Genomic DNA, 18050 nt, shown 5'->3' with positions numbered 1-18050 from the left:
GATATTTATTGGCTGATTCTGATACCTGGCACACTTCCCCTTTCCTCCCAACTTTCCTGGATCCCATTCTTTCACTCCCATATCGTAATTGTTTCCTTCTTCCCAGTGAAGAAATGCCCAGTGTGCTCTCCCACTCACTTTGCATTAACCTGTAATGCCCATTCATACAGCTGTTTCCTATTCCCTTGTGGTTTCTCGCTGTCAATTTTACTTGAGTACAAAACCACCAACTGAAAGCAAAAGTTGTGTGAAAGTTCTAGGTTTCTTGGAAACTCCTATATGAGAGGACTTTTTCTTTTCTTTTTCTCATGGTGAGTATTTTTGGAAATGAGTGAATGTCCTTGTTACAATGATGTAACAGTAGCTGTAGCAAAAAGGAAATAGAAAGCAGGATCCATTTCATTCTGTGGACTATTAAAATATTTATGGAGGAGTGCCCCCTATTGGCCAATCTGAAGATCTGGCTTCTGTTCTTTGCCAAAGTCTAGTCCTCTAGCAGGAGATTTTTCTTCAGAGCTAAAAACGCTTTTTCTTGGAAAGAACTGTCTCCAATAGTCTAAGAAGCCTGCTTCCTTAGCCTTTAAATATATACATTTTTGATGATGGATCTTTTTTTAAAATTAATTCTTATTGTATTATAGTTGATTTACAAGGTTGCATTAGTTTCTGCTGTACAGAAAAGTGAATCAGTTATACATGTACATATACCCACTCTTTTTTAGAATCCTTTCCCATATAGGTCATTACAGGGCATTGAGTAGAGTTCCCTGTGCTGTACAGTAGGTTCTTATTAGCTATCTATTTTATATATAGTAGCGTGTATATGTCAATCCCAATCTCCCAATTTATCCCTAACCCACCTTCCCCTTGGTAACCGTAAGTTTGTTTTCTACATCTGTGACTCTGTTTCTGTTCTGTAAATAGGTTCATTTGTATCATTTTTAAGATTCCACATATAAGCAGTAAATATTTTTTTAAATATACTTTTTAAAAAAAAAAGAGTGGTTAGGTTCACAGCCAGGTTGAGCAGAAGGTATAGAGATTTCCCATATATTCCCTGCTCCTATATATGCATAGTCACCCCATCATCAATATTCCTCACCAGATGGAACATTTGTTAACACTGCTTCCAAGAGTGTGAAAATTAGTTCTTGGGGGTGTGAACACATCTTAGGCATTACAATGGTTTGGGGAGCTCCAAAGTTCAACCTTGTCTAACAAAAACCTTATTTAGTATTTCTTATCTCTCATTGTCTTGTGAGATACACAAAATGTATGCAAGATCAGGGCTACAAACCTATAGTTAACAGATGGCTGTGATTGGAGGCTTTCTCTTCATCCTTCCCTGCATCTCAGTCATACTGTGAGAGGTGGCCTGTGCATACTTCTTGCTGCCATTGGCTGTCTTGTGGACGTTGTTTATGTTTAATCCTCATCACTGCTGAGTGTGATGTGGGCCTTGGGAATGAAATACAAATAGTTTCTATTCCATGATTTAATTCTATTAAAGTTATTCAACACATCAATCATTATGTCTAGTGCTAAAAAGATAAAAAATGTTGACAATATCTTGATGAATATCTAGCAGCTGGTGAAATTAATTATTTTCTCATATGAGGTAAAATTAAAAGTTAAATACCGGGCTTCCCTGGTGGTGCAGTGGTTGAGAGTCTGCCTGCCAATGCAGGGGACACGGGTTCGAGCCCTGGTCTGGGAAGATCCCACATGCCGCGGAGCAGCTAGCCCCGTGAGCCACGATTACTGAGCCTGCGCGTCTGGAGCCTGTGCTCCGCAACAAGAGAGGCCGCGATAATGAGAGGCCCGCGCACCGCGATGAGGAGTGGCCCCCACTTGCCGCAACTAGAGAAAGCCCTCGCACAGAAACGAAGACCCAACACAGCCATAAATAAATAAATAAAATTTTAAAAAAAAGTTAAATACCAAAATAAATTTAAAAATAATTTAATTTTCAATTGCTCTTAGCAGTTTTAAATAATTTAAAATATTTCATTACATTAAAATTACTATGTATTTTTAGAAACTTAACTTGCATATGTAATTTTCTATATTACAATTTATATAATTAAACAAACTTATAAGTCACTCCGCAAATTTAGTTATAAAGTTGTGTCAATAGCTTTTAAATTTAACTTGTAGCTTAACATTTTTATTTAGTCATTCTTAATCCTGCATTGAATAAAAAGAGTAAGCTTTGCACTTTCTTTTCCTATGTACAGAATAGAGATATCCATGGAATACGTAACTACATACACAGGATATACATGTTATCAAAATTTCATGGGGGGGGCAATTAGGAAATAATATCTAAAAAGCCTCTGTGGGTAGGGGAGGAGTCAATAATGGAAAAAAATGGTTGAGAAACACTGCCCTAACCCATTTGGAGAGTGCAAAATGAAAAGTAAAAACAGAAGTAGAAAGTAAGAAAAACATTCAGAAAATGGAAATGAGTATGTCCCTATTTAAGACCCAGGCCTGAAGGAAGGTCTTCAGAGAACCTAGAGAGCAGGGTTCACAGAGTCCCCACCTCAGCCAGGCCGGAAGCATCTGCAAGGTCCCCGATGGCCCCAACTTTGTCTTTACTCCTGGCCCTGGTGCTGCTCAGCTGCAACTCCAGCTGCTCTCTAGGCTGTGACCTGCCTCAGACCCACAGCCTGGCTAATACGAGGGCCCTGATGCTCCTGCAACAAATGAGGAGAATCTCCCCCTTCTCCTGCCTGAAGGACAGAAATGACTTTGGATTCCCCCAGGAGGCGTTTGGAGGCAACCAGTTCCAGAAGGCTCAAGCCATCGCTGTCGTCCATGAGATGATTCAGCAGACCTTCCAGCTCTTCAGCACAGAGGGCTCGGCTGCCGCTTGGGATGAGACCCTCCTGGACAAGTTCTGCACTGCACTTTATCAGCAGCTCACTGACCTGCAAGCCTGTCTGATGCAGGAGGCGGGGCTGGAAGGGACTCCCCTGCTGAAGGAGGACTCCATCTTGGCTGTGAGGAAATACTTCCACAGAATCACTGTCTATCTGCAAGAGAAGAAATACAGCCCTTGTGCCTGGGAGATTGTCAGAGCAGAACTCATGAGATCCTTCTCTTCATCAACAAACTTGCAAGAAAGACTCAGGAGGAAGGAATGACACACACCTGCTTCAACACGGAAATGATTCTCACTAACGAGACCACACTTCCACCTGTGCTGCCATGTCAAAGACTCTCATTTCTACTGTCATCATGCCCTGAATTGAATTAATTTGTCAAGTGTTTTCAGGAATATTAAGCAACATGATGTTCTACTCTACAGGCACTAGTCCCTCATAGATGCCCATGCTGATATATTTATTTATGTACTTAAATATTTATTTATTTTAATATTTATTTATTTAACTATTTATAAGATTTAAATTATTTTTATTTTTATAATATTTTGTGTACCTTTACATTGTGTAATATAATAAAATATGTTCTTTATAATTAGTTTATTTTGTCTTGTTTATTAAATTTTTATTATAGAAAACTTCTTGTATTTGTTTATTCTTTAAAAAGAAACACCAAGGGCTTCCCTGGTGGTGCAGTGGTTGAGAGTCCGCCTGCCGATGCAGGGGACACGGGTTTGTGCCCCGGTCTGGGAAGATCCCACATGCCACCGAGCGGCTGGGCCCGTGAGCCATGGCCGCTGGGCCTGCGCGTCCGGAGCCTGTGCTCCGCGACGGGAGAGGCCACAACAGTGAGAGGCCCGCGTACCACACAAAAAAAGAAACACCAAGCCTGATTGTGCAACTTGATTAAAGAAATGGATGTCACAATTCATTTACCCATCACATTATATTCAAATTAAAAGTAACAACTGACTTTCTATAAGCCAGGTTGGATGTTGCCCTCAGGATATAAAGGTGAACACAACAAATACAGCTCCTGCCCTCTTGTTTCTTTGATTTTTGAAGGGAAAGAAATCTAAAAATAATAATCATACTTAATGCTATAAAGAGAAGAAGGAAAAACAAATGAATTCCCTCACCAGAAGCAAGAGTGGAGAATGTCAGGAAATAAAAATAAAAGCGGTAGATATCCTCTCTAGTTGACTGGAAGACATTTAAGTGCAAATGTCATTTGTAAGTTGAATATGTGAGTTTATAATTCAAAAGGGATGCTGTAGCTGCAGGTACCTTATCTGGCAAATGAAAGCTGGAATTGGAGGTAGTTGTGTGGGGAGATAGTGAAGAGTGAGAAAAAGACTTAAAATTGATTCTGAGGATCTTTCACCTTTAAAGGGAGGAGAGAGAAGAGCCACAAAGGAAACAGAGGTGGAATGGCCATACATTACAAGGACAATAACAGAGAACAGTGATAAGACTGTATTTAAGAAAATAAGGTGCTTAGAAGAAATCAGTGGATTCATGGAAGATGTGGATTGAAACTACACACTACATCAGGATTATAGATGGCATTGGCAACCTTAATGAGATTTGGCTTGGTGGAGTGAATAAGCGGAAACCACAATGGAGTAGGTAGAAGCGTAAATCAGAGAAGTTAGTGACTTTGAGGTAGAGAAGGAAATAGTGTGGGATCTGGTAAATAATGTCAGTTAGTTTTTCTGTGCATAGTTTTCCTTTTTACGTAGTATATCTTTTTTCTAAATGATTTTATGTAATCGATGTACTGGCAAATCATATTAATGTGTTTAATGTTGTATTTATTTAAAATCATGACTTAATTACTTAACAATGATAATTTATCTAAGTTAATACTACTTTGTATATCAGTAAGCTGCTCATCATTTAAAAAAATTCATTAGGCAGGAATAGATAACTAATTCAATCCCTCATCAAAAATCTAATTACTACTGATAATGTAATGTTTCCTGGAATTATTGGCTTTATTAGTTATATTACTTAACTTTCATCATTGTGACACTGGTTACTACAGCAACTTTACACACATTTCACTTTTATATTAGAGCTAGATATGAAAAGAGTTCTTTTATATTACTACTTGGTAATTTTTCCTAGTTTTATGAATATCACAATCTTCTGTGGATTCCAAAATAACAAAGATTATACTGAACATGAAGACTGACAGACTTCCTTCAAAAAAGGAAAGTGGGAAACAGGATCAGGCAACCTCTTTCTCAATACTTAAGGTAAAGGGAAAAAAATAGTCAAAACCATCTGAAAGTATAACATGAACCATGGAAATCCATAGAGCAAGAGAGTGTTGTGTATAATTCAGGAGTAAAAACAGATTTAACAATGATAACAGAAATCCAGAATACAAAGCACAAAAAATCACCCATAACTCACAATAAAAAATTTTTCATTGAAATTCCATTCTGCTTGTACACGTGTTATGTTGCAAAACTCACTTAATCTAAGCCTCAGTTTTTCCATAAATAAAATGGGTTCAAAATATTTATAGATTTTTAATGAATACTAAATGAACTCATGCATTTTAAAGCATTTAGCATCATATATTAGAGTAGGAATTAAAATATACTAGGTATTTTCCTGTTTTCCTTCAGACAGTTGTATATGAGAATATTATATGTCTCTTTCTATAAAATTCTCAGGAACTGTGACCTACTTTTCAGTAACTGACCTCCAAAGGAGGCAGCCTAAAAAAACAGAATTCTGTCATGAATTTTAGAGAAGGTTGAAAAATTGTCATTTCATTCCTCATTTCAAAGAAGTGTCTTGTTTACATTCAGAGATGAAATGGTGGCTTGTATTGATATCTGAGAGACAGGAATAAATATTTAGATAAAGGGCAGAAGACATGCTATCTATTTAATGGTTCTGGCACCTGGCACATTCCCTCCCTCTCAGCATTCCAGGATACACTCCCATATCACAATATTTCCTTCCCCTCCAAGGTAGAAATTCCCACACCATCCTTCTTATTCACTTTTTAACTCTTCACCATTCACACAACTCCCTTCTGCTGTTTTTTCAGCTTAATGGTTTTCCTAACAAGCAGAACAACACAAGTAGAAAGCAAAAGTTAAATAAAACTTCTAGGTTTTGCAGAAACATCTGCAAGAGAGGCTTTCCTTAATTTCAGCTGAGTATGATATAAGAGTAGCTGTAGCTAAAAGGGAACAAAGCAGGATCCAGCTTATGGGTGGGAAGATGAAACTCCTCTCAGGGAAGACAGCCCTCAGATGGCTAAGTGCAACAAGAGCAGCGACCAAGACTGGAGGACAGGCCTCTGATCTATGCAGAAATCCTACCACTTCCTGGGGATGTCCCTTCATGCTACAGAAAGACTTCCTCTTGGCACCAATTAATTCTAATGCTGTCATAAACTTGTTTCTTTACTCTTTGTTACAAAGAGAAAGAGTCTCCAGAGTCTCTGGCTTCAGGCAGGGCATGGACTCTTTGGGATCAGGCAAAGGGACAAAGATGTGCTCCCTGCCTACAGCCCACTATGCAGATCAGAGCCTCCCTTTGAATTAACTCCTTCCACGTACAACAAAACAGGCAGAGCTGCCAATCTGGACATGGAATTCAATGATAACCAGGAAAACCTCAGGTTTATAATGCATTAAACAACTGTCAACAATAAAATTTTAGTTTCATAGATTTATTCCAAATATGAGACTTCAACTATTATTAAATAGAAAACTATTCTCATTGCCACTTTGAATAACAATCTTGGCATCTATTGTACTCAGTAGTAAAAATTCTGCCTAGGTAGCAAAAGAGAGAAGCTAAGAAGTGTGAATGAATAGTATCTGAGAGCTTAGTGACATTTTTTTAATTCAAATGTATCAATTTTGGTATAAGTTGAGAGGAATTTCTGTAATCAATATTTTCACTGAGGTATTTCACTGGGGAGTATGTGTGAATTGCTAAGGTAGCAGGGAAGGCCTGCAACTGTGTGTGTGTCTCCACACATTTTCATACATACCACAGTTACTTACAGGCATAGCTCAGAGTATTGTAGGTACAGTTCCAGACCACCACAATAAATCTAGACCTCAATTAGCAAAACTAGAATTTAACATCCACTGAAACATATATTTTTCTCTCTAAAATTACCCTCATCTCCACTAAACACAGCCAAATCAAGACTAATTTGTCTGCAAAACAAGTCTAGTCAATTGATCATATAGGCTCCTCCAAACTGGCTGAGGTAGAACTCCTCAGAAGGAGTCTCAGACTGAATTCCCAACAGGCTTCTCAAGGCCAGGAAAGTCATGCCCAAGGCCTGCCATCAGGCTCTGCCTCAGTGGATTTCTTAGTCCCCAAAATATTGAGATTCTTGCACATGCCAGGAGACAGTGTTTCCCATTCACCTGATAGGTCTGCTCAGAACCCAAGAGTCTCCAATTTCTGGAGGGACCAGGCAGAGTGAAAAGAAAAATGTTTTAATTCTACCCATAGGTGTAGTTTACCAAAATTGCTGTAAATCATAACCAACTTGAGGGGAAGGGCTTCCCTCTATCTGGAAAACACAGATAAATCCCAGTAACTTTCCAGACAAAACCCATAAAAATCATAACCATATTCACCAGTTCACTCAGTAACCAATCTTTTTGTTTTCTTTATATGAAGCCATCAGGTTTTCCATTAGGATACCTTAATTTCTTACCTTGTTCAGCGGTATAATCTGACATTTATCAGAGACCTGTTATTGTCAAAAGGTCCTTCCTATGAATCTTCTTGAAGATGAAGCACTTTTGCAAACGCATCAGAGTACAACAAACACTGTCTGTAAATGACAGAAGACTTAAAAAGCCATGGTTAAGTACCTGATTACAAAGTAATCCATAAAGAAACTTGGTTACAATAACTACAATTATAACCGATTATAATCTTAACCCTTAAAAACCTTAATCTCTGGCAAAAACCAAGAAGCAAGTAATTGTGCATTTCCTGATTAGAAACTTACACTTTAGTCTTTCTCTCCTAAGAAGGCAAGGGTAGGTAATCTTAGGCCTGCCCAGCAATTAATGTTTCAATATTTTATCCTATTTGAAATGACCCAGATAGTCAATGAATTCTCTTCATTTAACTGCGTTTAGTTTCAAGTTACCAAAGTCTGGAGAGACTATTTTAGATAGACATTCCCCAAACATAATTTATTTCTACAGAGTTTACCTAAAAGCACTTCTTTCTCCTTTACTCTTAGAGATCACATAAGATTAAGTTCCAGAGAGCCCAGGTACATCATTTACATCTCAAAGGCATAAGAGAAATACCAATTCCTTCTAGAAAGCTGGCTTAACCAATTACAAAAGACTCACTTTGATACAACAGCGGAGCCATTAGAGACCACTGTTCTCCATATCTCTTGGCAGCCCCAATTAACCAAGGACAGCCACCACAAACTAGTAGACAGCCACCACACGATTACCCCTGCAACTTTTGGGCCCCGCATGCTAGTGGACAGCCTCTGCAACTTTCCATTACCCTTCCTGTATTTTCCAACATCTCTGTGCTCATGGCAGTTTCCTCGGGCTCCTGGCTGCTCCGCCAATTGTTGGGCTGCAACTCACAGGCCTACAAGTCCTGTGCTTGCCCAGCTTCAAGATTTCTTCAATCTTGAGTCAGCAACAGAGACATCAATGGTTTAATGGACGGGGGAGCTTACACGTCTGAAGCAAGGTCCTTGAGTGACACCCCACCGTGTGCGGTGCGCAGTGGGCCAGACTTGGTGGCAGTCTTCGATCCTGCCGGGGGAAGGTGTTGCAGGAAGGGGGACCCCTTCCAGGGCCTGAGAGTGGGCTCTTGTCTAACACTTGTAAGTGAATTGTCCAAGGAGACACACGTGCTGACAAAGCAGAGACTTTATTGGGGAGGGGTGCTTGGAAGGAGAGAAGCAGGGTAAGGGAACCCAGGAGAACTGCCACGTGCCTCACAGTATCAGGTTTTATGGTAACAGGGTTAGTTTCCGGGTTGTCTCTGAGCAATCATTCTGACTCAGGGTCCTTCCTGGTGGCGCACCCATCGTTCAGCCCAGATGGATTCCAGTAAGAAGGATTCTGGGAGGTCGGTAGGACATATCGACTGGCGTTTCCTCGCTCTTTTTGACCTTTCCAGAAATCTTCTGGTTGGTGGTAGCTTGTTAGTTCCACATTCCTTACCAGAACCTGCTGTTGTAAGATAACTCATGCAAGTGGCTACTATCTCGCCTGGCCAGGGTGGGTAGTTTTGGTCAGTGGTTCCCCTAACAAAGGGGAGATTGCCAGTTCTAGGGGAATTGACATCAGGTGGGCTCATTAGTTACCAGGGAAACCAGTAGAGGGGCACGCCCCTCACCACCCTTTGATAAGATAACTAACTAGCTGGGGCCTGGTGCAAGTACATAAGAAGGTCAGTCATGTGCATAGGGTGTAGGTGAAGAAGCAGGCACTGGTGGGGCAGGGGATGTACAGAGAGCAAGAGAGCAGCCATCTTGAGTGGCCTGACCACACATACATACATATGTTAATTTAAAAAATACTTTATTGCTATAAACTACTAATGGTCATCTGGGCCTTCAGCAAGGCGGAATTTTTTTGCCAGTGAAGGTTTGAACAATCCTGAAAATTAAGGTGATGTGACACAGAGACATGGAGTATGCAAAAGCTGTTAGAAAATGGCACCGATAGACTTGCTTGACGTAGGGTGGTCATAAACCTTCAATTAGTAAAAAGTGCAATTATCTGTGAAGTGCGATAAAGCAAAGTATGCCTGTACTTCCTCTCCAATGTAGAAATTCGCAGTATGCTCCCCTCATTCACTCCTCCTTCACCTACACCAGCCATTCATACAGCTGTTTCCTGTTCCTTTGTGGTTCTGGCCACCAATTTCCCCTTAAGAGTACAAAGCCACAAATTAAAAGCAAAAGTTGAGTGAAAGTTCCTGGACTTTCCAGAAACTCCTATATAAGAGGTTATTGTTTTTCTTCTGATGAATATTTTTGGGAATGAGGGGATGTCCTTGTTACAATATTGTAACAGTAGCTGTAGCAAAAATGAACTGGAAAGCAGGATCCATTTTACTCTGGAGGCTATTAAAACACTTATGGACGAACAGTGCCACTTACTGACCAAGATGGACTAGGACATTGACCAAGTCTGCAGAGCAGGATTCTTTCTGTTCTAGGCAGAAGTCTGTCTTCTTCCACTAGCATTTTCTTCAGAGCTAAAAGAGGATCTTTCCTGGAAAGAACTGACACCAATAACTTGGCTAAGCCCGCTTCCTTAGCTTTGCATCTTAGAGAGGGAAAATACTCCCAGCTTCAGGCAGGACATGTCTTTGGGCTAAGGCAGCTGTGTGGAGAGAAGGGTCAGAATGTGTTCCTTGCCTCCAGGCTGCTCAGCTGGCCAAGCCTCCTGAATCATTATTCGCTTTACATACTGTAGGACTCTTGGAGGCTTAGAGCCTGCCATTCTGGGTGTGGAAATGCAAGGGGAATCAGAGGAAATAGTTCCTGTTTGAAGGTGCATTAACTCTTTCTTAAGAGTATGTTGTCAGTTTTTCAAATCCATTCCCAGTATGAGATCATGTTGCTTGACTTTACGGTTGGGAGAAAATTCTCAATGTCCCTTTGAGTAATGACTGCACTTGCATCCCTTCCACATTGACTCAGTAGTAAGAGTGAACACAGACATACATAAAGGAATTTCAGAGAATACAATTGTTGCCAACTGACAGCCTGGGGTATGTCTATTTGGGTAGAATTGAGAACTATTAAGGTAATCCAATATTGTAATTGGCGAAGTTAACCAGGAAGTGTGCATGCGTGCATGCATGTGTGTGTGTGTATGTGTGTGTGTGAATTGCTCAGGTAGCAGGGAAGGGCTTCAATTTACCCTAGATCTCTCAAATCTGTGCCTTAGGTTACAGACTTCGTAACCAATTGACCGATGAGAGGGCTCTCTAATTTACATGTTAAATAATTTTTGTCCTTTGTCTTTCTATCATCCTTCACCACTTTGGGAGCCCATTTCAGGGCAGGACAACATGGACATTTTTTGGACTCACCTGGCTCTGTCTTTGTGGCTGCTTAACATCTTTCAAATACGATGATTCCTTCTATTCTTTGGTTGATGCTTTTTTTAGGTTTAACTTACACTTTGCCATTTTGTCAGCAGAAACGTCACTTCTCTTTTTTCACTTTCATGACATTCAGAATTATCTTTGTTTTATTTTTGCCCACAAACAGCTCTCAAGTTTTGCTTTCTAGGAAAGTTGAAATGAGAAACAAAAAATCTCAAGTCTTGAAAATCATAGAAAATAAGGTGAAACCCCTTTGCCATTCTTTTACTTCCCATTTTATTAACCTCAGGATGAAATGGAAAGTAACTATGGCCAGTAAATCACTATGTAAAAAATAAGTTCCTAAATTTTCTTGGTTGTTATTTAAATTTAAAACAAAACATCGTGAATAAGTAAAGGAAACCAGGCTATTTCTCTCTGACATAATCTGGGCCTCACTGCTTTGTGTTCTGAGCACAAGGCAGAGATGGACAAACAAATAAGCCCAGTAGAAATATGTAGACTGAATGAACAACTGAAGGTCGCTAGTTTCTGTGACATAAACTTCTAATGAGAGACAGCATCATCACTGAATTCCCTATAGCCAACTCAGAAATTCTGAGCGTAACAGAAGTTCAACAGTTTAAAAGAGTTGAACAATGAAAGCTGTACTGGCAAAATAAAAATTGTCTACTAAAGGTGAAAAAATTGCAATTGAATAATTCCTCCACCTACTTAGACAAAACAAACTTTTGCTCTCAGCATCTGCTGATACTTTTGATACCTGGGGACACAGGTAAGGAGAGGAGGAGGTCCCCACTGAGAACGAGGGTCCTTCACACGAACACTCCAGGGGCAAGGGTGCGGGTCCTGGAAGATGAATTATTTTGCAAACAAAGAAACAAGCCCCTCCACAGTAGAATTCTGAACTCCTCGGGATGTGGTGAGCCTGCCCTCAGGGAGTGAGCCCCAGAGAGTTTGGGTTGAGGACACTCTGTCATTCCAGGAAAGTGCTACTAGATGTGATAGCTACCTTGTGAGTGAGGCGGTGCTGGAAAATTCAATTAATTATCTTAGAATTAGAATCTGCATACCTACATTCACCAGAAAAGAACCAGGATTCCTGCTGAGGGTATTGGCACAGCCTGTGGAGCACTATAGGTCTCCTGTAAGAAAATGGTGGAAAGAAAGGGCGATGTCTAGTATATTAGTCCTGACCTTGTGGCCCCAGTGAAGAATAACCTCAGGAACTTGAATGAATGCATTCTAGGAAGAAGAGAAACACCTGAGAAGCTCGTTCACTAGTAATCACAAGCCTCTGCTCTGAATAAAACAGAAAACAAAACCAGTCTTTGGTTCTAAACAGCTTATTTACCATGCATGGTCTGGTAATTACTTAACAAAATACAGAAATCTATAGGGGTGAGGGACCCCAACTTCCTATGTATAAAGTAAGGATGGTAAAAATGTAGTCCAGAGTCAAGGACAAATTTTGTTCCTAATACAGAGAAAAGCAATATTTATACATACTGAAATGTGTACAGGGACTTCCCTGGTGATACAGTGGTTAAGAACCCACCTGCCAATGCAGGGGACAAGGGTTCGAGCCCTGGTCCGGGAAGATCCCACATGCCGCGGAGCAACTAAGCCCGCGAGCCACAACTACTGAGCCAGCATCCCACAACTACTGAAGCCCACATGCCTAGAGCCCGCGCTCTGCAACAAGAGAAGCTACCGCAGTGAGAAGCCCATGTACTGCAACGAAGAGTAGCCCCCCTCGCTACAACTAGAGAAAGCCCACGTGCAGCAATGAAGACCCAATGCAGCCAAAAATAAAAAAATAAATAAATTTTACAAAGAAAAAATAATAAAATAAAATGTGTACATAATTATGTGCATGACTCTTTACATACCTACATATACTTCAGCCTTTAATAAGTTTCTCATTTAATTGATATCCTTTTGGATTGACACATCCAAAGTTTACTGGGAAACTTAAACTTCTATTGTAAATTAAGAGTTTAGATTGATTACATCTTCTTAGGTCAAAAGAAAATATCTAAATGAAAACACAAATTGGAAGTGAAAGTAGAGAAATTTTCAGAAAATGGAAACTGTCTTCCTTATTTAAAAGCCATACTTAGAAAAGATGTTATCAGAGAACCTACCCACAAGGTTCCCCCAGACGCCCGTCTCAGCCAGGCCAGCAGCAGCCTCATTTGCCCCATGGCCTTCGTGCTCTCTCTACTGACCGCCCTGGTGATGTTCATTTATGGCCCTGGTAGATCTCTGGGCTGTGACCTGTCTCAGAACCACGTGTGGATTACCAGGAAGAACTTCATGCTTCTGGGCCAAATGAGGAGAATCTCCCCTCGCTTCTGTCTGAAGGACAGAAAAGACTTCGGTTTCCCCCAGGACATGGTGGATGGCAGCCAGCTCCCAAAGGCCCAGGCCACCTCTGTCCTCCACGAGATGCTCCAGCAGATCTTCCGCCTCTTCCACACAGAGTGCCCCTCTGCTGCCTGGGACACCTCCCTCCTGGACAAACTCCGCACTGGACTCCATCAGCAGCTGGAGGACCTGGACACCTGCTTGGTGCAGGCGATGGGAGATGAAGAATCTGCCCTGGGAGTAACGGGCCCTACACTGGCTGTGAAGAGGTACTTCCAGGGAATCCATCTCTACCTGGAAGAGAAGAAATACAGTGACTGTGCCTGGGAAATTGTCAGAGTGGAAATCATGAGATCCCTGTCTTCATTAACCAACTTGCAAGAAAGGTTAAGAATTATGAATGGAGACCTGGGATCACCTTGAAATGATTCTCATTGACTAAGATGCCACATCACCCTTGCACATTCATCTTTGGTCATTTCAAAAGACTTATTTCTGCTTTAGCCACAAAATTTATTGCATTAATTCAGCCATTACTTGTCAGTAGTAATAAGCAAGTATATATAAAAGTATTCAGCTACAGGGTCATCAGTCCCTAAGCGATGACTGCCCTGATGTTATTTATTTATTGTTTGTTTGTTTATTTATTTATGTATTCCTTCTTGCATCTCTCATATTTATGTTTAGAAATTATTTATAAAATTACATTTCATCTGTACATTGTATTAAAATTTTTAAAACATGTTTTTCATTTCATGTTATTAAGTTTGCACTGTTTTATTTATTAAATTCTTAACAAAGAAAATTTGAGTTTGTTTACTCTAAATTCAAACCCTCATTTGGTAAATGATATTGAAGAATGGATGGTAACATTTATTTACTCATTCATTCCATTCAGATTATACATATAAATTGAGTACCTAAATGACAGATAGTGTAATTGCTATCAAGAAATACAAGCGAATAAAGCACATGCAGTTTTTACTGTGTTGAAACTCAGTCTTACAGGGAAGAGGACATAAAACTGTATTATTGTTTATTTTATTTCAAGTATATTAAACACTGCAAAGAGAAGTAAAGGAAAATAATTTTCTCACACTGGAAGTTTTAGGTACAAATGATGCTGGAAAGGAAAAATAATATTATATAGTATATCCTTTCTGGAAGACATATAAGTGCAGAGTCTTATTGACAGCTGGAAATATGGGTCTTGAATAAAAAAAAATGCCAAGGGGGAGGTATTAATTTGAAATTATTGTGTATCCTGTAATGAGAGCATGGGGATGGATATGGTCACTTATAAATAGAATGGACAATGAGAAGAGGACCTAAACCTAATCCTGCAGACCCTCAGCATTAAAGGTTGAACAGAGGAAGGTCTGCAACAGGCACTAAGGCAGAGTGGCAGTGCAGTTAGAAGGACACAAGGATGAACAGGGGAGAGAAAACTGAAGGGAAGAAGTGTGTTTAAAAGAAGGAGGGGTGCTTGTAGGGCAGGTGAGGACTGAACTATCCCAGCGGACCTGTAAACAAAGGCTACTGTGACCTCAGCAGGATCTGGTTTAGTAGAATTAATGAGACAGAAACTCGATGGGAGTAGGTTGAAAAGCAAACACAAGAAAGAGAATTAGGGGCATTGTGTATAGACAATTACCTTCACAATTTTGTTTGTGAAGTGGAGAAGTGAAATAAGATGGTATGTGGAGGAGACTGTGGCTTAACATGCCCATGCACATTTTTCTTCATGTTTTTTGAGAATCATTTTCAAAGAATGGGTGAATTGCCACAAAACAGAAGAACATTTTTAATATCTAACTTATTTGATTTAAACAATTGCTTAGTTAGATATTTAATACATTGCTTATTTGGCTAAAAATTAATTTAGCATTGTTCTAATTCATATCACTTTGTAGTGAATTTCAATGGTAACTCATTTGCTTGCTAATTTAATTTCTTTTTTCAATCAAGTTTTACAATCAAGCTTCATTTTCTTTTATCTGCCACTTCCTTTAATTTTATATTGGTAATTTACATTATTTATAATTTTATATCTCTAATCATTGACACATACATTTTCTATAAATTATAGCCATATTCTTTTGATGGACACTTGTTTTTAATTTTTCCTGTGTACAAAGACCTGGACAGTTCCTTGTATATTTCTCCAAGTGCTGTTTAGGACATAGAACCAAGGCTCTCCCTAGTCACATTCATTCCTCTTTAGAGTTTACATGTATTCAGTGACCTTTCTTGTCCACCTGTTTTTACATTAAATTCAGTATTTCATTAGCAGTTTTTTTCCTTTTTTGATCTATGATATGAGAATCTAAATTGCTTTCTGTTAGAGTGCAAGGCAATTTTTCTAGAACATTTTATTGAGATATTATTTCTTTCCTTATTAACAAGAGGTACATCTTTAGCATAAATCTAATTAATTCTGATAATACAACTATTTTTGAGATTTTCTTTGCTTTATTAATATGATTACTGAACTTTACTCATTGCTACACTTGTTTTACTACAGCTACTTTAAAACTCATTTAATACTTCTGGTTGAGGTAGCAAACCAAGGTCAAGAATTCCTTTCGGCTTTTAAATATTATTGCTTGCATTATTTCCTGACTAGTTTTAGAATTGTTCTAAGGTTAAGAGCATTGGCTTAATGATAATCACAAACATTTGTGGATCCCCAAATGGCTAATTATAACAAAGAAGAGATATCCAATAAAAATGAATGAAAGAAATGGTATCAGAGAGTCTTTCTCCCAAAACTTAAGGCTAAGAACAATTACTAAGTAATATATGGGAAAAGTTATAACATTAGCCAGGAAAAAAAGAACAGAGAGCAAGAGAGAGTTTAAGGATTGAATAAATTCAAATTTAAGAAATGATGACAGAAATCCATAGTATGAAACTTAAGGAGTCATACATACCTCACAATATAGGATGTAGTGTTGACCCACCCATTTGGCCAGTTGGTATACATATATACGTATAATTTTTACTTTTTGTTCATTTTGTTACATTGTTATATTTAATGTGAAAAACTTGTCCTAGCTAGTTCTGTACTATCACCTTGCCCTGAAAATCTCTTGCAGTTATATCCTGTTTAATATTCAGAAGTTATTAACTTGTATGTTCCAAATTATTGGAGAAACAAGAAGCTGGGTTGGCAAAGCAGAGCTAGGGATGACTGAGCTGCTGCCAGCACTGCGCTGCCAGCCAACCGTGCACAGGTACTGCCCAGGCTCTGGATTTTAGCAGCTCAAGACACATGTGGTCAACTGGGGAAAGGATGAGGGAAGACAGGGTTGCAGCTATGGTGGCCATGAGCTCCTGCAGGGGATCATAGTGCATTGTCAGTGAGAGGTAGCTGAGATTTGCTGGCTGCTGGCGTGAGAGTAGGAACATGGCCACGACTCAACCCTCTCCATCTGCCAAGCCCTCCTCTGCAGAGGTCAAGGTGCTCCTGATATCCAGCAATGCACAGAAATGCAGTAAATAGAGGTAGGTGCAAGCACCAACACTGCCCACATGTCTACATGAAACAAGAACCTGGTCAAGAACCCAGGAGCTCATTGCCTCAATGTTTAGGTGCGTTTAAGTTCTGATTCCACTAGAAGAATAATGCACCAGTCATGTAATGCTCAGTTGCTCAATAAACAAAGCATCAAGGACTATGAGATACTTGTAGGAGCCAGCAGCCCCTCAAGAATTTGAACCGCCAATCCCCGCCCCACAACCAGCTGCCCTGGGACCAGGCCCCACCTACCAGTGGGCCGGCAGCCACCACACAAGGCAGGGCCTGGCAGCCAACTGGGCCAGGGGCCAGCCACCTACCAGTGTGCCCACAGTAGTCAGCCTCACCAAAACAGAAGGGCCCACACAGCCCACACAGGGGGCACCCCTGGAGTATACAGCCTGGTGATCAGAGGAGAGTGTGCTCCTGGGCCCCCTAGGACATCTCCTGCATAAGATCACTTCTCTAATATCCAGGACTATAGCTGATCTACCTAATATGTAGAAATAAACACAGAGAATTAGGTAAAATGAGACAGAGGAATATATTCCAAACAAAAGAACGAGCCAAAACCTCAGAAAAAGAACTAACTGAAGTGGAGATAAGGAATCTACCCAATAAGAGTTCAAAGTAATGATCATAAAGATGCTCAGCAAACTCAGGAGAAGGATGCATCAACACAGTGAGAATTTTAACAAAGGCTTAGAAAATATAAAGAAGAACCAAACAGAGCTGAAGTATACAATAACTGAAATAAAAAATACACTAGAAAGAATCAACAGTAGATTAGATGATACAGAGGAATGGATCTGTGAACTGGAACCCAGAGCAGTGGAAATCACCCAAGCTAAACAGAAAAAGAATTTAAAAAAAATGAGGATAGAGCTTCCCTGGTGGCGCAGTGGTTGAGAGTCCGCCTGCCGATGCAGGGGACACGGGTTCGTGCCCTGGTCCGGGAAGATCCCACATGCCACGGAGTGGCTAGGCCCGTGAGCCATGGCCGCTGAGCCTGCGCGTCCGGAGCCTGTGCTCCGCAACGGGAGAGGCCACAACAGTGAGAGGCCCGTGTACCGCAAAAAAAAAAAAAAAAAAAATGAGGATAGTTTAAGAGGCCACACTTACATGATCAACTAATCTATGACAAAAAACCCAAGAATATTACAATG

At 40.0% G+C, this 18050-nt stretch overlaps 1 protein-coding gene across 1 annotated transcript; it reads left to right on the top strand.

Moving 5' to 3' along the window:
* Positions 1-2579: 2579 nt before the first annotated feature.
* LOC308619287 (uncharacterized protein) lies at positions 2580-13787 on the top strand (the record flags this gene model as incomplete). The annotated part of the gene is given in 4 exon segments (XM_081237909.1): positions 2580-3146; positions 13108-13140; positions 13142-13162; positions 13164-13787. Coding segments are annotated over 4 exon segments (1245 nt in total).
* Positions 13788-18050: the final 4263 nt, after the last annotated feature.

The sequence above is a fragment of the Mesoplodon bidens genome, assembly GCF_964165515.1.
Source record: "Mesoplodon bidens genome assembly, chromosome: 6".
NCBI classification, from domain to species: Eukaryota; Metazoa; Chordata; class Mammalia; order Artiodactyla; family Ziphiidae; genus Mesoplodon; species Mesoplodon bidens.
Note: the sequence above shows the minus strand (reverse complement) of the source record. Positions and strands in the feature narration are given on the sequence as shown.